The sequence below is a fragment of the Carlito syrichta genome, unplaced genomic scaffold (assembly GCF_000164805.1).
Source record: "Carlito syrichta isolate Samal-C Ts95f unplaced genomic scaffold, Tarsius_syrichta-2.0.1 Scaffold117897, whole genome shotgun sequence".
In the NCBI taxonomy this organism is placed as follows: Eukaryota; Metazoa; Chordata; class Mammalia; order Primates; family Tarsiidae; genus Carlito; species Carlito syrichta.
Window position 1 is genome coordinate 287,550 of NW_007061993.1, and position 22,852 is coordinate 310,401.

The following is a 22,852-nucleotide window of genomic DNA, read 5'->3' on the forward strand; positions in this document are numbered from 1 at the left end:
GGGTGCTGGGGATCTTAGGGGGCCATCGCTGCTGCAGCCTCTGTGCCTGTCCCTTGACCCCTGGCCAGGGATCCCCTGGGTCCCGCCCTCAGGGCATCTCCCACCTGTGGGGCTGACTCTTCCCACTTCCCTGTGCCTGGAGCCACCCTGGGGAGGTGCCAACCAGGTGGACATGGGCTCTGGCGGGAGGCCACGGCCCATACTCACCCGACATGTCCACCTGCATGCGCCTGGTTCTCAAGGGCATTGTTGCTGACTGCAGGCCCTCTGGCAGGAAGCGAGTCCCTTTTAGTGACCGTGGCTCATGTGAAGTGGGCAAGACCTGTGTCCGTCCCCTCACTGCCTCCCCAGGCCAGGGCGAGCCTGGCATTTAGCCCCTTGGCCCTCCCATTCTAGGCCAGGGACAGACGTAGCCGGTCTCAGAGCACCAGCCTGGCCACTGCTCCCCGCAGCCCATGACAGTCAGACTTGCAGCCTGGCTCAACCTCGGCCATCCAGGCTCCAGGACCTTGCTTGGCCCTGTCCCATGGTCTCTGAGCCACTTGCTTCCTCCACATGTGGTCTGCCTTCTTTCCCCCAGAGCAGCTAAGCACTCCTGTGGGTCTGGGAGGCAACGAGCACCAGTATGCACGGGCGGGGCTCTGGGCAGGTAGGGTGGGCCAGGCCCTTCCCTTCCACAAGCCCAGGCAGAGTCTAGACTCATATTCTGTGTCAGCATGGCATATGTGACATGTCCACCGCAAAGTCTCTGCCCCTGGGCAGAGGGAAGACGCGTCTCTGAGGGATGGTTTGGGGCACCAGACTTGGCCTGGGCAGGGCCACCCTGGGTCCTCCTCCAGAGAAGGAAAGGAGGATGCTGGGCCTGCGCCGTGGTTTCACGCTTTCCAAGACAAGATGTCTGTTAGAGCACACGCTCCACGAGCCCACGGCTCACACACATGCTCACACATCCTGCATCCATGTGCACACATGGATACCCACACACACACACACACAAGTGCATAGATCACACAGGGCACACACATACTTACACACATGCATGCATACACACAAGCTCATGCACGTACAAGCATACACACACATGTGTGGACAGCACACACACCCCCATGCACACACGCCCTCACTTGTGTGCACATGCTCCCCGCTTCCCATGTCACAGCCGTTCCGTGCCTCTGGTTTTTCCCTCCTGCCTCTGTTGGATTTAAGCCGCCCAGAGAGGAAGCCATGAGAAGTAACTCTGGGGGTTGCAGATGGTTCTGGAATGTTGAACCTGGGTGGGGTCCACTGTCCCAGGCTCGTGGGCCACAGTGACAGAGGGTCAGTTAGCCCAGCTGGGGTCCCAGCTGCCTTTGCCTTCACACTGGGTGGCTTCCAGGTCATGGGGTCACTGAAGGTCAAGGGCTGGATGTTCACGTGGACGTCTGCGTGGACCTGTGTTCTGCCAGCCTGGAGGTGTGGCCAGCTCCCTGGGCTCTCCTTAGCCACATGGCCCAGCCTCCCTGCCAGGCCCTGCACCAGGTGGGTGCCACTGTCCGTGTTCATTTCCTGGCCTCGCATTCCCTTCTCCTGTCCTTACAAAGTTGCCATCTTAGAGTCTTCCCTGCTGCCACCACAGCTGGGACACCCTGGGGGCTGCCCCCCCTCTGGACCCACTATCTGAGCAGGGCTAGGTACAAGGCCTTCCCATGGGAGACAGGGCCACCTCTCAGAGACACCCCCTTGTGGGCCTCACACCCCATTTGGAGGCTGGGCGGTTGCCTGGGCCCTGGAGGGCTTCTTTGCAGGGACCTGCTGGGCCATGGTCCAATCACCAAGCCCCACCCAGAGGCACATCCCCAGCCAGGCGTCTGCATGTTTTCATTCTTACATCTCAGTCTGTGTTGAGATGGCCTTCTCCCTGCACTGGCCGAGGCCTGGGTCCTGGTGCAAGACACTGCTCTGGGAGGGAAGGAAGGGCGTGCCCTATCTTCTGCCAGACCCAGCTGGGCTCAGCCTCTACATTTGGGAGACTCCATGCAAGGAGCACTCCGTTCTCCATGGAAAGGCCCTGAGACGCTTCTAGATGCTTTGCAGCTACCAGAAGGAGCCATGGGAGCTGGGATGCCTCTGTGGAGACCCTGGTGTGTTTCCACCTTACTCCAACTGTGAACATCACCCAGAGTGGAGGCTGCGGGTATCTTCCCCTGGACCCTGTGCTGCAAGGCCAGAAGGATGACACAGACCCTGAAAGCAAATGTGGATCGGCCTGGAGGGTATCAGCACCTGGTCTCCCAGCAGGGGGCCCCACAAACGCTCCCATGGGCCCTCAGGGTCTGTGGTCCTCTGGTAGCCCTCAGCCCTGGTGTGAACAGGCCTGCCCTCTGACCCCACCCAGCCCCCTTGTGAACCTCCCTGGCCAGCTGTGTGAATGTCTGGAATGTAGGAGGGTGAGGCCAAGGCCTGTAGGGGCTGTATGGCTGTACCAGGCCTGCTGTCCTGCATTTTCACCTGCAGACAGACTCCATCTGGCCCCAACCGAGTACTAAGGAGTAGGAGAGTCAACCATGGGGACTTCCTGGAGGAGACAGGGTCAAGGGAATGACCCAAGTTCCTTTTCCCTCTCCGGAGACCTGGAAAGACAGTGATACCTGGCAAGGGGTCTCTGTGTCCCCTGGGGTGTGGTGAATGGAGCCACAGTCAGCTGAACTTTGCTGTCTCGTGGGATGGGGCTGATATTGGAGGGTCTTCAGGAGTCAGGGTGGAGAAGGTGGGAAGGATAGGCCTCCCTGGGACCCGAGAGCCTTCCTGCCAGTCTTAGGCATCTGCGGGACCAGGTAGGGTGAGGAGCTCTGGTCTTGGACACTTGCCTTGGGGGCCCAAGAACCAAGGGTGCTGGATCTGACCCATCCTGAGAGGTCCCGAATGACCCTCAGTCAGGTGCCAGCAGGGAGGGGACGGTCGCCAGGGTGCCCAGGCAGGCCTGTGCACGTCGCTACATGCCACACACCCGACTCCAACCGGGTCTCACAAAGTCGTTGCCTTAATGCAGTGGACAGAAGCTACCAAGGTCCCCCTGCCCCAGCCCTGCCAGGCACGGACATCTGGACCTTGCCACTGGGCTAGGCTGGGTCAGGTCGGTAAGGACCTGAGGGCCAAGCTCCTGAGACTGTGTGGGGCAGGAGGGGCCTCACACCAGGCACTGGAGCCAGCCGCACCTTGGGATGCCACCTGCCCAGGATCGGTGTGGCCCATGCCCACCACGCTGCCCACACACCTGCCGTACGCCACCACAGCTTGCCCTCCAACCGAGACGGCAGCTCAGCTTCTCCACCTGCACGGTGGCTGCTGGCTGTCTGCACTTTCGTTCATGCTCCAAAGAATCTTTCATAATGCCTTCAGTCCCGATGCCCACTTCCTGCCTCGTGTGTGTCCCTGTGCCGTAGTGACCAGGCCTTCTGGTGGACGTGTGACCCGCACACTTCATCTCGACTTGTGCACCGTCGTTTTCTAGGGATAGACGCCCAGGGAATGAACTCTCATTTTCTAATGGATTAGCCAAGATGCTCACTTGCTCTCCACTGACAGGTTGATGTGAAGGGCAGGCCAGAGAGCTCGGGCATGGAGTTCCATGGCGGGGATGTCTGTGGAGAGTAGTTCTGCTGCCCCGGGGGCGAGTTGGATGCCCGGTGGACTTGTGCACTCAGTAAAACGCAGAGATTCAACCTGCATGTTGTGTGGCCTCTTCACTGTCGCCGGCTGTCTCTGGGCAGCCGGTCAGGGGCTAGGATCCAGGTGGGCAGGGACAGGTCTGCCCAGACCCCCTGGGCCCACGGGTCCTCAGGCCCTCCTCGGCTATGGGCTGGTTTCCCAGGGCCAGTATCACAGTACCATCGGCCAGGTGCCTCCAGACCTCAGAGATTTCCCCCGTTCTGGAACCCTGAGTCTGTCAGCCCTGACACCCACCCGCACCTGGACATATCATGAAGGCTCCTGCCTGGGACCCTGGACACACAAGTGAGGATGCAGCTGCACCATCAGGAGCAGTGGAGCCTGGGGTGGGGCCCATCAAGCTCCCCTGGGCCCTGGGTTTTGGGCGTGGGGTCTGAGCCCACATGTGGTCCACACATCCTGCCTGGGTCTGTCGCTGTTCCAGCCACCACTGCAGTCCTTGAGCACCTGCTGGTCAATCTCCCCAGCGCCCCCCGACCCCGTCTCTTCCTCCCTTGCAGGCCTAGGGGAGGATTGATAGGCGCTTGGCTTGTCTCCCCTCTGGAGAGTCCCAGTGAGGGCCTGGCTGAGCCCGCCCCTCCGGCATCTTCTAGCCCGCAGGGCCTCCCTGAGCTTCTGGGGTCAACTGAGCAGGAAAGAAGGCTCTGCCAGGCTTAGTGGTCCTGGAAGCCATGAGCAGAGTCCAGACCTGCTGCCTCCACCGGGGTCAAGGCCCACTGCTGCGCACCCCTCAGCCCTCTTCCCAGAGGCCCTGGCTGTGCAATGTGAGGTCAGGGAGGGGTCCAGCCTTCATCCTCAAGACTTCAGAAAGTTCTGAACTGTGGTGTCTTGGGTTTCACGAAGGACCAGCTGGGCTCTAGGATCATCACAGGCATGTCCAGGGCCACGAGGCTCGAGGTACCTTGGCTTGCCCAGGCAGGATGATGACCACAAAGCAACCACTGGGCGCCTCCCATCTTGGCCTGGTCCCCTGTCCACATGCCTGTCTTCCTCTCCCCCAAATCTTCCTCCCTCCTGCCATTTCCTGCCACCTCCCACCCAGAGAAGTCCCCAGGTTCCCCTGTCTCAGGGCCCCACCCCATTGGGGAGCTCTGTGGTGATGTCACGCCCCAGGAGACTGACGGGTGATGAGTCTCCTTGGGAGCTCTCTGCTCCTCAGGCACAGACACAGCTCTTCTAGCAGTGACTCAAATCCACCCTGGCAGCTGAGCACGTCCTCCCTCACCTGGATGTCTTCTTAAGGGGATACATTTGCAGGAGCCCCCCAAGTGCCCAGGCTGAACAGCCATGGGGACCCAGGGACAAGGAAGGGTCTAGAGGGGTGGGAGGGGGGCTGTGGTCAAGGGTGCAGGACAGTGGCGTGCCATGGGTAGGGTGGGAGGACACCAGTGACTCTGGTGGGCTCCGGGAGTCACTTGCCAGGGGCCGGAGGTGAGCGCACAGTCCACCCAGTACCGGCCAGCGGTCAAGGGCCCCATTGCCCTCGGACCCCTGCTGCAGCCAGGTCTGAGATGACCACCAGGTGGCAGCACTCACCTGAGGAGGCCCCAGGCAGCCCACCAGCCCTGCACCCGCTTGGACCCACAGCCAAGTCCAAAAAATCCAGCTCCTCCGCAGGGAGGCCCTGCCCTGGACATGAGGCTGCGGGGTGTGTGTGTGTCAATTCCTCTCTCCAGGTGGAACCTTGCCTCAGCAAGTCGGTGGAGCCTGGACACCCACCAGCCTGGGGGGGGGCGGGGTTGAGGGACTGTGGGACTGGAGGGGCAGGACAGCACTCAGGACTCAGCAGGGGAGATCCCACTCCTGTCCAGACCCACTGCCCCCTGGACTCCACCCAGCCCCTCACCGGCCAGTTCTGCCTCCTGTCCCACCCAGCACCCCTGGAAACCACCTGTATGCCAGAGCCCCGTCTTCACCCGTGGCCCAAGGACAGGAGGGGTATCCTCAGACTTGACTTCAGCCAACCATGACAGGCCTGAAGGGAGGCCTGGCGGTCTCCCTGCAAGTGGCTGCACGCCCTTCATTTCTTCACTCATTCATACACCAAGTAGGCCTGTGCCGGTCACTGGGGTGTGTGGAGAAGGAGTTTGACAGGAACCTGGGCTTAGGGGCCTGAAGCCTGGACCTGGCCCTGGGATGACAGAATCTAGGGCATCACTGAATGCCACCACCGAGTGGGGAGTGTGGACAGAAGTGCCCTGAATGGTGCTGTTGGCACCCATGCTGGAGGGAAGGAGCAAGAGACACCAGGCTCAGTACCCCCCAGTTCTGGGCTGTACAGACAGTGACTTGCAGGGAGAGGACAGTCAGATCTTCATGGCAGCTGTTCCCCCAGGCGTCCACCTCCCCCAAGGACAGGCCAGGGTGAGAATCTCTCCATCGGCCTGGGTCGCTGTGGATGGCAAGCCAGCGTCCCTCCAGCCTGGTGCTGTGTTCGAGATGCCAGGGCAGGTCCCTCCTGACAGAGCCCCTCAGGCACCTGGGAGGACAGGAGCTGGTTGCTAATGTCCAGTGGTGGCTCAACCCGGCCTGGGTCTGGGTGGGCTTTCCAGGGCACATCTGCCTCGGACAGGGAGGGCAAACCGGCTTCCAAGAGGTTCTATGGCTGCAGCTGGGCAGAGGGGCGGCTCTGAGGACAGGAGGTCATGGGGAGGTGGAGCCAGCACTGGATGAGCCAAGGATTGGGAAAACCAGCTGGCAGAGGAGACACTCTGCAGGTGGGGCTGAGAGTTTTTTAAAAAAATATGTAGAGATGGGGTCTCACTATGTCACCCAGCCTGGTCTTGAACTCCTGACCTTAAGCAATCCTCCCACCTTGGCCTCCCAAAGTGGCTGGGATTACCCATGCCCGGCCAAGAGTCTTGTTTGAAAAAGACCCACACACCACCTCATGCCCATTAGGATGGCGACTGTAGGAGAACAGAAAATACAGGTGTTGTCAAGGATGTGAGAAACCGGCGCCCTCATGACGGTGGGTAGGAATACGAAATGGTACAACCACTGTGGAAAGCAGGGTAGAAACTCCTCAAAAATTAGACACAGAGTTATCACATTCCAGCAGTCCCCTCAGGGTGCAGACCCGAAATAAACGAGAGGAGAGTCCTGAAGAGATGTGTGTCCGCTCTGTTCACAGCAACATGGTCACCACAGCCGAGAGGGAAGCGCCCATTGTAGAGGATTCAGCCTTGACGAGGAAGGTGCTTTGACATCTGCTCCAGCACAGATGTCCAGTGCATGGAGACGGGCACAGACGGGCACACCGCTGCAGGATGACCCTCGCTGGAGCTCCTAAGAGTCATCAGGGTCAGAGACAGAAAGTGAAATGGGTGCCCATGGATGGGAGGGGTCGGGGAGTGGGAGTTTAGTGGGAAGGTGGAAAGTTCTGGAGATGACAATGGTGGTGGCCACACAACAGAGGAATGTGCTTAGTGCTGCTGAACTGGGCACCTAAAAATGGTAAAATGGTGAGTTTTATGCTACGTGTATTTCCCAATTAAAAAAAAATACAGAGACAAACCTTTTCCCAGTCTCTGTCTCTGGGCTGGGACAGGTCTGCAGAGGGTCCTGGGCAAGCACAGTCTAGGACTGGAAGCTACGAGAGCTTCGGCACTTTTGAGTTGGGGGCTTTGGGTGCCCCAGACCCAGTCTTGGTCTCTCCTTTGTTAAGACTGGACCTCTGTCCCCCACACTGCGAACTGTGAGGACGACATGGTCCTGAGTAATCCTGAGAAACACCGCTGCCACGCCCTCTAAGTGGTGCTGGGGTCTCATGGGATGGGAGCAGGGCCCAGGTGCTGGAACGGGCAGCACTAGGCCTGCGGGGTGGCCACGGGCTGGCCTTGCCGGCACACTGGCATCTCAGTGGAGCCAGTTCGTCCGGTCAGCGACCCCAGGGCCTCTTGGGGCGGCTGGCCTCCAGGCAGGCTTAGAACCTGAACCCTTCAGCTCTGGGCAGGTGAATGTCCAGTGTAGGGGTCTCCAATGAGCCAAATCCAGGGCCAGTCTGCCTATCTATGGAAAGCCAGTTCCCATGACTTGTGGCTCCCAGTCCTGCCCTGACCTGCAGCCTGGGTCGGTGACCCAGAGGCCCAAGGCTCCCAGCCTGTACCACAACCTCAGGAGCCAGCATTGCCCAGGGTGACCCACTGTGGACTTCCTTCTGGATGCTTCCAGAACACTTCTTCCTGACCCCTGAGCCTAGTATGCGGAAGGGTGCCGGAGTTGGGCCAGGGTGACCATGCCTGCAGCCTTCACCCAGTGCTGGAGGAAGATGGGAGGCGGGGATGGCACCCCATGCCCATCTCAGCCCCAGTGCTGAGTTCCTCTTCTGCAGAGCCAGGTGATGACACCATGGCTTCTGATCCTGGCGTCACAGGGGTGGGTGGGTGCACTGGGGACTGAGGACCTCAATGGTCTATGCCCTGCCCTCTCCTGTGCTGGGCCACCCACATCCTGCCCTGCTGACTCGCCACCTCTCCTGTGCCCGATCACCCTCCCTGTCACCCTTTCTGGAGTTTCCAGCCACACAGTGTGGATGCTTCCCCGTTACAGGGAACAAAGCTTCAGCCGAGGCTCCTGGACCCCACAGGACTTGGGGCTGGGGCAGGAGCAGTTGAACCCATTCTCCATCCTGAGACCTTGTGCTTTTGTGCTATTCACACTCTGGATCAGCCTCTACTTGGCCTCCTCCCACCATGTCCCCACCCTCCTCACCTCTCCGGGCTCTGGACTGGACGGCTGTGCTGTCGGAAGGGCTCAGGGCACCTACCTGTCCACTTGAAGAATTGGACTGAGGTCCAAGATGGGGAACAACCAGCTGGGGTGAATGGCTGGTCTGTAGGCAGGATACAGAGCTGCGCCACCTCCACCCACCGCCCCTGGTGCTTAGGACGCCCAGAACACCAGGGTCCCTGAGGGTGTCTAGTGGGCACCTGGCCCTCTTGCACCGCCTGCCCCAGACTGCCAGAGCCTGGGGTCCACCCTGCACAGAGCTTCAGGTGCTCCAGAGGTGGGGCAGGGGCTCATAAAGGTGGAGTCCCATCTCACCTGCACGAATGAGAAGCCCCCAGATCCCATGCCAAACAGGAGCTGCGGATTCCTACGAAACTCGTCCCTCTAGCCCCAACCCGCCAAGCTGTGCAGTGGGGAAGATGGCAGTTCCACCCAGAAACTTCTCTGTGTGCAGATGCTGGCCTGCCACACCCACACCCGAGAGTGAGGCTTCTGGCACCTTCTGTCCCCTCCCCCGGCTTGGTGACTCCACACCAAGCCGTTGACCTGACTGTGTGCTACCCGCCCTAAAGCAGGCGTGGTTCCCGTGGCCACAGGGAAAAGCCCCAGTTCTTTGGCTCCTCAGGGTCTTACACAGTGGCCACGTCTGTGCACCCACCCATGTCCCTCCTGTCCTCCACTGTCTTCTGGAGTCTTCCTGATCCTTCCCATCCACTTCCAACTCACCTCCTCCTGGGTGCCCCCGCACCTCCTCCTAGGAGTCCCACCAGGTCCCCTCCCCTGTGTCCCATTCGTGGGGGTGGGTGGGGGGTGGCATCCTCATCCCCCATTCTCCTCCTCCTCCCTCTCTCCATTCGGCAGTCCCAGCACCTGGCATCGCGTGTCCTCAAGAGCCCTGCACAGATGCAGCTTGTATCAGCTTCAATAAAATGCAACACAGTTAATTTCTTTCTCAATTTAAAAATGAGATGTTCAGCCCAAGAAATGGCCTCGGGAGACAAGGCTGTGCCAGGTGTCTCTGCCCACTGGGCGACCCTCCGGCCAGCAGGAGAAGCAGCAAAGCTGGCCTCGCATGTGGCTGAGAGTGCTTATGGAGTGCCTGCTGCATGCAGGAGGGAAGCAGTGGGCGGGGAGGCCTGGCCACACAGTAAGCCCCTCCTGGAACTGCTGGACAGGAACTGGGGTAGTCCCAAGAGTGGGGAGCACGAAATTCCCCCTCATGATGCCCATCCCTGCAGCCCGCTGTCTCTCAGCCCCCAGGAGAACAGTCCCTGCAGCCTGTGACCGGAGTCCACTCCCTATGGGGTGCCCTAGACTGCCCGCTGGCCACAGGGCCTTGTCCTCACTCCCTCGCAGCATAGTTTGTAGCCCTGTCACCCTGCCCCTCTCGGGTCTCCCACATCTGGACCCCAGGACACCAGGGCACCACCGAAGGCCGAGGCTCCAGTCCCTCCCACTTCCAAACAGGATCCAGGTTGTGTCCTGGGGGACCCATGGTCCACTGACACCCTCAGTAGCTTCCTCGTGCCCCACTTTTGGACTGGGACAGTGAACTCAAGCGCTGCTTTGGCCACCCTGGTCAGATGTCCCTCTGCCCTGCTGGGGTTTGCCTTCTGGTCTGCACCAGCAGGCCATTCTGCATGCTGACTCTGTCGTCTGCGGCCCACGGGCTCCGCGCTTTCAGTGGCCCCCTGACAGGTTTCCCGGCCAGCCCTGTGATGTGGGGAGCCCCCACCAGCTCTACACCAATTTCCCAAATCGTCTCCCTAGTGGCCTGAGTGTGACTATCCTGGTGGTCCCTCTGTGCCAGCCACTGGCCCTGCTCCAGCTGCAGCCTTCCCCTGTAGACTCTCCCCACAGCCTCCCCCACAGCCTCCCCCAGCCTTTCCTCATAGCCTCCCCCCACAACCTCCTCCCACAGCCCCCCCATCCTTTTCCCCAGCCTCCCCCTCCATCCTTTCCCCTAGCCTCCCCCTGCAGCCTCCTCCCTCATCCCCCTCCTACAGCCCCCCAGACTGGGAGCTGGAGAAAGCAGCCTAGCTGTGTCCGCTCCACCATCTGGGGCAGGCAGCTGAAGCCAGGCCTCCCTTCTTGACATTCAGAGCTGCGACTTCCCCGTGTGCTGGCTGGCATTTAGGCTGGCAGGATTCCTGTGAGTTCCCTCCCTGCGCTGGCCGGAGACCAACTCCTCTGGCTGCTCAGGCAGTGAGCCCTGCAGAGGTGGCTCTGGGCCCGGGACCAGGCACGGGCTTGGCGCCATGCCGCACAGGGACCCCCACCTCTGCCCCACTGCAGCCTCGAGGCACCCTGCCCTGAAAGTATGTGGCTCCCTTCCACCAGGGCCCCACCCAAGTGCCGTTTCCTCCATGCGGTGTCCCTGACTGGCCCTTACCCGAGACCCCCTCTCCTTGGCGATGCTGGTCACACCCTGCTCCTCTGTCACTTCCTGGATGTGGCCTCGTGACAGCTCTGTTCTGGTTGGGGCCTGGCTCAGCCCTTTTCTTTCCACCCCAGTGCCAGCCCAGGGTGGGTATACACTTGGTGCCAATCAGCCTGCATCACATGCCCCCTGTAGCATCAGGGGAGCCACCATGTGCCTTGTGTCCACTCCATCTGCCCTTCCATCCTCCACGAGGGCCGGGCTTTGCCTTTTAGTCCTGCTGTGTACGCAGCAGGTGCAGAATGGGTGCTCACTAACTCAACAAGATAAGGAGACAGACTGACCTGTCTAGTTGCAGACAAATGTCACACCGCAGCCAGTGGCTCCTGATAGGACATTTGCTGAGGGCCTGCTGGGGGAATGTGAACCAAGTCCACAGCTGAGAGCCCAGTGGGGGCCGCCTGCCCAACCCTGGTACTCTCGTGCCAAGCCTTGCCTTGGCCCAGCCTGCATGACCCCCATGCCGCTCTGCCCTGTTCTCACCCAGTCCAGGCAACCGCCTGATATCTGTCCATCTGCACTCACTGAGGCTCAGCGCTGCCAGGGCCCAACAGGGCCCCACAGAGTGTAGTCAGCTGGTCTGCCTGGTCCTGCCCTGATACGTTTCGCTGATGTCCCAGGTGATACCAACCTCCTGGCAGAGGTGGGGTGGTGGGTCCTGGGTCCAGCACAGGCCAGTGAGGCTGGAGGGTGGGAGCTTCCTGTGACTATGGTCCTTCTTGGGGCTGTGGACTTCGCCTTGGGTCAGGCATCCCCTGGGACACTGAATCTGGAAAGGGTGGAGTGGGAGGAGATGGAGGATCTCGCGTAGAGGATCTCTGTGTCCCCTGCAGCCCTCCAGAGATAGCCCAGAGGTGATAGTCTGGGGCAGACAACTGGATCTTCCTTCTGTGTACATGAAGCCCGCCTCCATGGCACAGCCAGAGGGAACTCAGGGGCCTCCTTAAGCCAAAGGCCCAGACAGGGCCTCCAGGGATGGGATACTCTGCACAGAGGGCTGCCTGCCCACCCAGGGACTGGCCTGGACCTTCCTGCCAGGACTTGCAGAGGCTGGGAAACCTGGTCCACATCCCCTGAGGGACTGGTATGTTGAAAGTGGGCACAAGGCACCACAGAATTAAGATTAGGGAGGCACAGAGGTTCCCTTGAACAAAGGAGTGTGCCAGCCATGCCCATGCACCTATGGGTTCTTCTGACTCCTCCATCAAGGGGTGAGGTCCGCACCCCTCTTTGGGGCCTGGGCGGCCCCAAGGTAGAATGTGTGGGGATGACACAGCCTGACTTCTGAGGCCAGGCAAGGAACACAATGTGGTTTCCATGTGGACACTGGACACCATGTTGTGAGGAAGCCCAGGCCACACGGGGAGGCCGTGGGCTCTGTGCAGGGGTTGTGGCCAAAAGCCCCAGCCTGGGTCTCTGCCAAGCTGATGAGTGGGTGATCGAGCCCTCATGTGCTTCCTGTGGAGGCTCTGGACACTGGGAGCTAAGGCCCACTATCTTCACTGTGTCCTGTCCAGATTGCTGACTTACAAAAACCATGAGATAATAAATGGTTATTGTTATTTTTAAGCCACTACATTTAGGGTAATTTGTCACATAGCAACAGATATACATACACAGAATCACAGGATTTCTGAGAAACATGAATCCGTGGCCTGTTATGAGGCATGGCCTCCATGAATGGAGACACAAAGCTGGAAGACACACTCCCCTCCTCTCTTGGAGACAGGGTTTGGATGGTGCTGCCTGCAGACAGAAATGGCGTAGGAAGTCCTTCCATTCCCAGTTTGCTGAAAGTTCTGATCATGAGTGGGTGTTAAATTTGTCAAATGCTTTTTCTCCATCGATAGAGATGATCATATGTTTTTTCTTCTTTAGTCTGTTAAATATGTTGAGTTATACCAAAAGATATCTGAATGCTGAACCAGTCTTGAATTCCTGGAATAAACTTGAATTGGTTGTGACATATCATCCCTTTTGTATATTACTGAATGTGATATGTTAATACTTTTTTTGAGAACTTTTGATTCATGTTCTCAAGGGATATTGATTTGTAGTTTTCTCATCTTGTTATGTTTTGGGTTTAGTATTAGGGTTGTGCTACTTAGGGTAGGGAGTTGGGAAGTATTCCCTTCTTTTCTTTTTAGAGATGGGGGTCTTGCTATGTTGCCCAGGCTGGTCTCGAGCTCCTGGGCTTGAGCAATCTTGCTACCTCAGCCTCTCAAGTAGCTGGGACCACAGGCACACACCACCACTTCTTTTTTTCTGAGAGCAATTGTGTAACATTGGCATTATTTTTTCCTTATATGATTTTTAGAATTTACCAATGGAACACAGTGGGCCTGGAGTGTTCTTTTCTGGAAGGCTTCTAATTACAAATTCAGCTTCTTTAATAGGTACAGGACGCTCCCAGTTATCAGTTGTGGTAATTTGCATCTTTCAAGGACTGGGTCTATCTCATCTAGCTTACACTCTGTTACTGTTCCTTTAATGACTGACAGTCATAATGGTGTCCTTCTCTTTCATTTCTGATATTAGCAATGTGTGTCTTTTTCCTTTTTTTAATTGGTCAGTCTGTCTAAATATTTATCAGTTTTGTTTTTTAAAAGAATCAGATTTTGGGTTGATTGATTTTGCTGTTTTTCTATTTCCAGTTTCATTGATTTCTGCTCAAATCTTTATTTTCTTCCTTCTGCTTTCTTAAGGTTTAATTTTCTCTGCTTTTTCAGTTTCTTCAGGTAGGAGTTTGAGTCACTTATTTGGAATCTTTCTTCTTTCCTAATATAGGCACTTAATGCTATAATGTTTCCTCTAAGCACTGCTTTACCATGCCTTTCATGAGTTTTGGCATGCTGTTCTTTACAATTTCAGTTCAGTTCAAAATCTGTTTAATTTTTCATGAGACTTCCTCTCGCATCAGTTATTTTCAAGTGTGTAATTTGATTTCTTATGTTTGTGAAATTTTCCACCTGTTCTGTTATTGACTTCCAGTAGACTTTCGTTATGTTCTGGGACCACACTTTGTGTGATTTCTATTCTTTTACATTTTCTCGAGTTTGTTTTATAACCCAAAATACAGCCTGTCTTGTGAGTGCCCATGTGTGCCTGAAAGGAACGCCTGTGCGCTATTGTCTATACATGTCAATTTGACCAAGTTGGCTGAGGTTGTCCAGGTTGTCAGGTTGACACTGATTTTTTTTGCCTCATTGTCCCCAGCGTCATTGCTGGAGGAGCATGTCATCTCCATCTCTAACTACAGATGTGTCCATTTCTCCTTTTGGCTCTGTTAGTATTCATCTCGTGTATTTTGAGACTCTGTTATTAGATGCACACACACTTAGAACTGTTATGCATTCCTAGAGACTGACCTTTGTATAGTGATGTAACACCTTACCCCTGGAAACAGTCCTGTTCTGAGGTGTCTTCGTTCTGATACTGATGGAGCCCCCCAGAGTCCTGTTGGTGAGTGGTTGCCAGGTGCATCTTTCTCCAACCTTTGTTGGAGTCTCACTCTGTCGCCCAGGTTGGAGTGCAGTGACACGCAGTGACACGCTCACGGCCACCCTGGTGTCGACCTGCTGGGCTCCAGAGATCCTTCTGCCTCAGCCTTCCAAGCAGCTGGAACTACAGGCACGTGCTACCACGCCCAGCTAATTTTTTGATTTATTGTAGAGACAGGGTCTTGCCAAGTTACTCAGGCTGGTCTCAAACCAGCAGGCTCAGGCAATCCACTCTCCTCGGCCTCCCAAAGTGCTGGGATTACAGGCTGAGCCACTGAGCCCAGCCTAAACTTTGCATTTAACCTACCTTTGTCTTTATAGTTAAAGTGATTTTTTAAAACATCCTATTGTTGGACCTTGTGTTCTAAAATCCGGACGATCTCTTTTTTTGAGCTGGTGCATTTAGACTACTCACATCTACAGTGACTAGTGGTGTGGTTGGGCTGAAGTCAATCTACCAACTTGCTAGCAACGCCATACTTGTTCCATTTGGCCTTGTTTCTCTTCCTGTCTTTTTTTCTATTGGATTCATTGAGGATAATCCCAGCTCCTCCCTCACATCCGCTGCGCCACGTATATTGCGTATTTTATATTCACATGTGTAATAAAAACAAGATACATGGCTTCCATCTTTTGCTTTGGGCAACTAATTATCTTTCAGAACAAGTAGAAATAAGAAAATGGATTTTAGCTGGGCTCAGTGACTCAGCCTGTAATCCCGCGCTTTGGGAGGCTGAGGTGAGTGGATTGCCTGAGCCCGCGGGTTCGAGACCCACCTGGGCAACTTGGCGAGACCTCATCTCTACAATAAATAACAAAATCAACCAGGTGTGGTAGCGACTGCCTGTAATTCCGGCTACTCGGAAGGCTGAGGCGGAAAGATCGCTGGAGCCCAGCGGGTCGAGGCTGCGGTGGCCGGGTGACAGAGTGAGACTCCAACTTAAAAAAAACAAAGGATTTTATTTTAATTCCATTTGTTCAATTTCCAACGCTCCTCATTTCCTTTGGGGACCCAAGTTCCCGACTGACGTCTTCTGCCCAATTAACTTCCTTCAGCATTTCTTCTAGAGTTGACCTGAGAACTATTAATTCCTTCATCAGCAAGGGCTAAAACCACTCCCCTCAATGTCTACCATCCTACACAAAATGCCTGGCTTCCAACCAAAAATTATGAGGCATGTGAAAGACCTAAGAAAGACTTCACCCTCCATATTTAATGGATAATTTTGCTGACTACTGAATTCTGGGTCTACGGTTTTGTTTCTCAGTAAGTTAAAGCTGTCATCCACCTTGTTCCAAGGCGTCCTCGTTCAGATACTGATGGAGTCCCTGAAGTTCTGCCAGTAAGTGCTTGCTGGGCGCATTTTTCTCCATCCTTTGCTCTTAACCAATCTCTGTTTTTATGCTTAAAGTGACTTTGTACTTATTCCGTTCTCGCCTGAATGGTTTATGACAAGGAGTCTGCTGTGGCTCCTGTATCTTGTAGGTATTGCATGTGTTTTCCTCGGGATGCCTTCAAGAGTTTTGCTTTGCCTTTAGTTTTCAAAAGTTTGGATTTGATATGCCCAGGCACACTTGTTTTTAGTATTTCTTGCACTTAGCATTGTCTGATTTTTTTATATCTGTTGTTTGGTGTTTGTCATTAAATGAAACATGAAATATGGCCATGTTTCTCCAAAGAGTTCTTCCCCATCTTCTTCTTCTGTTCCTGGAGGCTCCATCATGCCCCCATCACCTCCTGCCACACAGGATGTGTGTGTATGTGCTTGTGTGTGATACTGTGTGTGCATGACAGTGTGTGTGTGCGCGCATGTGTGTGTACGTGTGTGTGTGTGAATTTGACTGTCAGATGTTGATCTAGCTTCATATTCACTGATTCTTTCCTCAGCTGTGTTGGGTTTCCTGCCCAGGAGAGGCATTTTTTGTCCCTGTTGTTGTGTGTTTGAAGCACTTCCTGACGGCTCTTTCTTATAGTTTCCATCTCTGTGCGCTCGTGTCATCATGTGTGGTGTCTACCTTCTCCATATGAGCCCTCATATTACTCACGGTTATTTTAGGCTCCTGCCTGATATTTCCAGCATCTGTGGCATATCTAATTCTGATGTGAGTTATTGCTTTGCCTCTTGGGAATGGGTTTTTTCTTGCCTTTCACGTGCCTCATAATTTTTGTTTGAAAGCCAGGCATTTTGTGTAGGACAGTAGACATAGAGGTGAGTGGTTTTCACCCTTGCTGGTGAGCTGCCTGGCTTCTCCAGGTCTTTGGCATGGAGTTTTAGTTAACCAAATCAGACCTAGGACTTGGTTGAGGTGGTTGTTGCTATGGTTACTCTGAAAGTTCCTCTCGCAAGTTCCGGTGTTCAGGGTGGGGGCCAGTTTGCCAGAGACATTCCCAGTGTCTTCTTCTTGGCTTTGAGTCTTTTTTGGTGCTGTGCCCAGAGAGAGTCTACCTCCATTAGCTTTGCCAGTTTCGTTTTCACTGGGCCATTGCTGGCCTTGTGAGGGAGGTCAGGGTGTTCTCTGACATTTTAGCAAAGCGGGTACCTCGGCAACAGGTCTGGGGCATGGCCTTCACAGCCTGCCGCTCCTGCCCCAGCTCCCAGTGACCCTGCTGGTCCAAAAGTCTTCTTTCCTCTCTCGCTTCCTACTCCTTCCTCAAGTTGCCAAGTCTTCCTACAGGAACCCCAAGGTGCCATGTTTCGCTGCTCTTCCAGTGAAAATTGATTGACTTTTGCTCCAGGGGAGGATGAGGAGATGGATTCACAGGAGTCTGGGCAGCGGCAGTCGGTCCCATCCCCAGGTAGCACCAGGGGGACGATGATCCATGATTTCCCTGACCTTTTGTGGAAAACCTGGGGAGCGTGAGAAGGGCAATCCCCTCGTCATCCTAGAAGGGCCTGGGGGTGTGAGAAGGGCAACCCCCTCTTCAACCTAGAAGCACCTGGGGGAGTGAGAGAAGGGTAACCCCCTCTTCAACCTAGAAGCAACTAGGGGGTGAGAGAAGGGTGGGTATGAGGGGGTGTGAGCAGGGTGACACCCTCTTCATCCTAGAAGCACCTGGTGGATGTGAGGAGGGTGATGCCCTCTTCATCCTAGAAGCACCTGGTGGATGTGAGGAGGGTGATGCCCTCTTCATCCTAACCTTGAGTTTGTGAGCAGGGTGACCCCTCTTTCATCCTAGAAGCAACTGGGTGTGTGAGAAAGATGACCCCCTCTTCAACCTAGAAGCACCTGGGGGAGTGAGAGAAGGGTAACCCCCTCTTCAACCTAGAAGCAACTAGGGGGTGAGAGAAGGGTGGGTATGAGGGGGTGTGAGCAGGGTGACACCCTCTTCATCCTAGAAGCACCTGGTGGATGTGAGGAGGGTGATGCCCTCTTCATCCTAGAAGCACCTGGTGGATGTGAGGAGGGTGATGCCCTCTTCATCCTAACCTTGAGTTTGTGAGCAGGGTGACCCCTCTTTCATCCTAGAAGCAACTGGGTGTGTGAGAAAGATGACCCCCTCTTCAACCTAGAAGCACCTGGGGGGTATGAGAAGGGTGACTCTTGCTTCAACCTGGAAGCACCTTGGAAGTGTGAGAAGGGTGACCCCCTCTTCATCCTAGAAGTACCTGAGGTATCTAAGCAGGGTGACCCTTCTTCATTCTGGAGGTATGCCCTGCCCCGTTGCTTACGTCAGGAGCCTGGACCCTTTGTCTCTGCCATTTTAGTTCGTGTTTTCCCTGGGATATGTTTTCTGACGGGTTTAAGAAAAGTGGGTAATTTGTGGGTTTTCCATTTTCTCTCATTATGAGGGTTGGTGTGATGGTCTTTTCAACTCTTCCCATTGATGTGAAACCAGAAGTCACACATTTGTACTTAAAGGATATTTTTGCCGGATACAGAATTCCAGATCACCTTTTAAAGTTGCTGCTATGACATCTTTTTGCCTAGGCTATTTCTGAGGATAAATCTACTGTTATCCTCTATTTTTTTTTTTTGAAGTCAGAATCTCACTCTGTCGCCCTGGCTGGAGTGCGGTGGCATGCTCACGACCACCCCAGTGTCAACCTTCTGGGCTCAGGTCATCCTTGCACCTCAGCCTTCCAAGTAGCCAGAACTACAGGTGCGTGCTACCATGCCCGGCTAATTTTCTGATATATTGTACAGACAAGGTCTCACCAAGTTGCCCAGGCTAGTCTCAAACCCATGGACTCAGGCAATCCTCTCGCCTCGGCCTCCCAAAGTGCTGGGATTACAGGCTTGAGCTACCTCGCCCAGCTATCCTTTATTCTAATGGGTCTAACATTTTTTCCCTCTCTGGGTGTTTCATTGATTGATTTTCTTGATTTTGCTAGATTTTCCTTTAGCACTGACTTTGAACAATATAATTATCATTAAATCCTTCGCATGGTTTAAGCCATGCTTATGTCTTATGCTTGAGATGCATTTAACTTGGATTTGTGGGCTTGTTGCTTTCATAAAACTTGGCACATTTCCGGCCATAATTTTTTCAAGTATTTTTCCTGTGTCTCCTCCTCTGGGTACTGTACATAAGTGTCTACAAGGCCAGTGTAGGTTGTCCTGCTGATCGCTGATGCCCCTTCTTTCTTAGGTATTCTCTCTCTCCCGGCCTTTCATCCTGTCGTTCCCCTGGATCTCTCTTCCATCAGCCCTACCCAGTGTACCTGTCATCTCAGACATTGTATTTTTCATCTCTAGAAGTGATGTTTGGGTCTCTTCTGTATCTTCTGTGCCTCTACTTAACGTTTTTTCGAGTATGTTAAATACAGTTATAACAGCATTTTACTTGCCTTTCTCTATTAATTCTAGCGCCTATGTCAGTTTGGGGTCAGTTTCATTTGATCAGATCACAAGTTTTTCTGTTTCTATGTATGCCATAACTTGCAAATTTTAATTCACAATAATTCTGTGGCTTGTGGATGTGTTTACATTCTTACAAATGTTTCTGACATTTGTTATGTTTCTCGGAATGTTTGAAGTCAGGCATCTTGTTAAGATTCATTCATCAGTCACAGATTAGCCTGTCATCTAGTCCTGTTTCCCGCTGCTAAGACTCTGCCCATGTTCCCTTTGGAGTACTGTGTCGCATCCCACAAATTACGAAGTTTTCCAGTCCAGCTGTTGGGGATGGTCCTCTTGACTGCTTGATCTGTGGGAGTGCCGGGTGCTGTCCCTCTGACATGCTGGGCGTCCTCTTCCTGGCCTTGGCAGGAGGGGCAGATCTCTGAGGCACTCGGCGTCTTCTTGGCCCCCAGAGCGCCTGTCTCCCACCAGCTGCCAGGCTCCCCCGGACTCCCAGCTCTGTCTCCTTCACAACTGGGTCCCCAGAAAGCAAATGTGGCCCTTAGGAAGCCCATCTTGGGGCCATGGTCCCTGTTGCCTAATGTCCCGTGTCTCAAAGACTGTTGCTCCTTAGAGCCTGTCACCATCCAGCAGGAGGCAGCTTTGACCCTGTGACCACCTATGGGCTCTGCCACTTCTGTGATGCACGCTGACGCCTTGTCCCATCACAGGAATGTTTCAACGTTCCTGACCTGGGCCTCTGCTCACACAAGTTTGGGCCCTGATGTCCACCCAACCCTCCTCTCAGAATCCCATCTGTTGTGGGGCGTCCTGGTACCAGCATGCATGTTCCGTGTGCAGCAGCAACTGAGGGGAGAGTGGGGTGAAGGGGTGGGTAAGCTTCAGGAAACAGCCAGGACTACCCAGTGAGGATTCACCTGGCCTTTGTCCAGCCTCTGCCTCTTCAGCCCTTCCAGCTGAGAAGTGGCCACACTGGTGTCTCTCCCCTCTGACAGTCGGCATGTGATCTTCTCCTTTGACCGGGCAGGATGCTCACCCCAGATCTGCCCAGAGAACCCACATGGAACCCCCACTCGCCTTCTGTGGCCCAGCCAGGTCCTTCCCAGCTCTCAGGGAGATGCTGTCTCCCAGGAAGGCCAGCAAGGCCACTACTTCTGGCAGGCACCATTGGGCTCCCTCCTGCTTTCCAAGATTGATGGTAGACACTCAGGAAAGAAGCGCCTCTCCTTCCTCCACCATCTGGCCTCTGGCATCCTCCCTGGATGGTTGTGGCCAATGTGCTCAAACCCAGCACGCTCCTTGACCTGCACCTCCCAGGGGAAGCCTGGGCTCTCCCTGCTTGAGGGCACCTCCCCTCCCAGCCTCTCCCGTCAGTGGTCCAGGATTCCCTGGCTCATCTGCTCCCGTTGCTCCATAGGCCCCCCAGGGTCTTGAGCACTGCACACCCCCAGCAGTGCTGACATTTGCTCTGTCCCCACCTGGCTCGAGAGGCATCACCAGGCTCTGTCTCTCCAGAAAAGGCCCCCAGACCCTCCTCAGAGCAGCTGGGGCCTTGAGTTGAGGGCCACCCAAGTCTAGGATGTCCACAGGTCCTTGGTGCCATCTGCACATGAGGTTCCGCTCACAAGTGTCAGCGCAGCTGGCTCTGTGGGGGATGCAAGGGTGGGTGGGGTCCCTGCCAAGCCTGAGGGAAGAAAAATCCGTCTGCAGAAGCTGCGGGGGTCGTGGCCTCAGCGGGGAAATCTGAAGGGCCCTCTTACTACTGAGGATGTGAAATGAATTTTATTCTCCTTGGGCAGCAAGGAGTGGCCTGGCCACTATTTCATGTGCCTTTAAGATTAATATTTGGAAGCCAGGCTCGGTGGCTCAGCCTGTAATCCCGTCCTTTGGGAGGCTGAGGTGAGTGGATTGCCTGAGCCCACGGGTTCGAGACCCACCTGGGCAGGCGAGACCTCATCTCTACAATAAAACAAAAAAAAATTAGCCGGACATGGTAGTGCGCGCCTATAATTCTGGCTACTTGGAAGGCTGAGGCTGAAGGATCACCAAAGCCCAGCAGGTCGAGGCTGCTGTGGCTGGGAGCAGCCGCTGCACTCCAGTCTGGGCGACAGAGTGAGACTCCAACTCAAAAAAGAAAAATTAATATTTGGCGGAGAGAAAGATCAAGTTGGACAGCCCGTGGGCCTTCCCCAAGCTGGGGAGTCATGGAAACCCACAGGCCTGTCAGATCAGGAACAGTCCAGAAGCCCTGAGATGGTTTCTGCCACTGCCTACTGCTGCTGGTACTGGGAGGGAGTCCGGTCCATCTTGGGAAACTGGGGAATACTCGCAGGTACAGCTCTTGCACCAAGGAAAGGAGAGGGAGTAGGTCAAGGGTAGGACAAATCCACCTGTGGGAGGGTGGGACCGGGTGAAAGGCAGTCAGGGACTTGGGATGGGCCTGGGTGACAGGTATGCAGGGACATGGAGTGGGGTGGGTGAGGTGACAGCCTGTGCAGGGACAAAAGACAGGGCTGGGGTCTGGCTGACACTGAACACTCAGGCACACTTACCCACAAAGAGTCCCTGGGGGTCCTGGAACCCCTCATGGGTGCAGGGGCTGGGAGATGGCCAAGCCCATCAGTGGGTCAGCCATGACCTTGACTAGGTAGGATGGGTAAGGGGTGTCTGTGCCTGCCCAGGTTCTCTGTGGGGATGCTACTCCACAGACTTCTCCCCAGTTCCAAGGGCTGCTCCTTCCCAGAAGACAGATTCTGTGTCTGGTCATGAGGGTCCTGGTCCCTGGAGGGGCACCCTCCCATCTTGACAAGGCCAGAGGACCCCACCGTTTGGTTCATCCTGCCTTTCAACGCCTGCTGACTGTCCATCAGCACCCACTCTGTAAGGACTGGACAGGGAATGCGTTCACCAGCCTTGCATCTGGAAATGCTGGTGAACCCATTTTACAGATGAGAGACCATGGTCAGGATCAAATGGCAAGGTCTGGGTTCATAACTTGGCATCATGACCCCAAGGTCCTCACTGTGTGACTGGGGCCCCACCTGGCAGGGCAGCTCCTGCGGTTGCCTCAAGCACTCCCTGAATTGTCCAGCAGGTGGCGATGCTGGGACACTTGCCGCCTCCCTGCAGCCAGGCTCTGGACTGGCAGTAGGCCTGGGGCTGAGCCTGGGTCTTGGCTACCCCAACCTGGAAGAAACCGTAAATGCAGCCGCATGTCCATGCCCCTTTGCAGAGGTGAGACCCAGCTGGGAGACTCGTGGGACACCATCCGGCCTGACTTCCTCCCTGGCCTGAAACTGACTCTGGCCCTAATAGTCCACACCTATCTGCTGAGCCAAGGAGACATGGGTGGCTGGGCCCAGGTTCCGGAATTCTCATGGAGCCCCAACACGCCCCACCCACTGGGAGCCCATCTCACTGTGTTGCTGGGCAGGGCTCCCTCCCCACCCAACTCCAGTGTAAGAAGCAGGTGCCAGCCAGGCTCGGTGGCTCAGCCTGTAATCCCATGCTTTGGGAGGCTGAGGTGAGTGGATTGCCTGAGCCTGCGGGTTTGAGACCTGCCTGGGTAACTTGGCGAGACCTCATCTCTACAATAAAATCAAAGCCGGGCTCGGTGGCTCAGCCTATAATCCCGCGCCTTTGGGAGGCTGAGGTGAGTGGATTGCCTAGA

General features: G+C 55.3%; 1 protein-coding gene across 1 annotated transcript in view; it reads left to right on the plus strand.

Moving 5' to 3' along the window:
* The first annotated feature begins 212 nt into the window (after positions 1–212).
* The window catches only part of CHRNA4 (cholinergic receptor nicotinic alpha 4 subunit), a 54,427-nt gene continuing 31,787 nt past the window's right edge, over positions 213–22,852 (plus strand). Inside the window, exon 1 of the mRNA XM_021707207.1 lies at positions 213–306. Within this exon, the coding sequence (XP_021562882.1) occupies positions 213–306 (94 nt within the window). The remainder of the gene's footprint in view (positions 307–22,852) is intronic.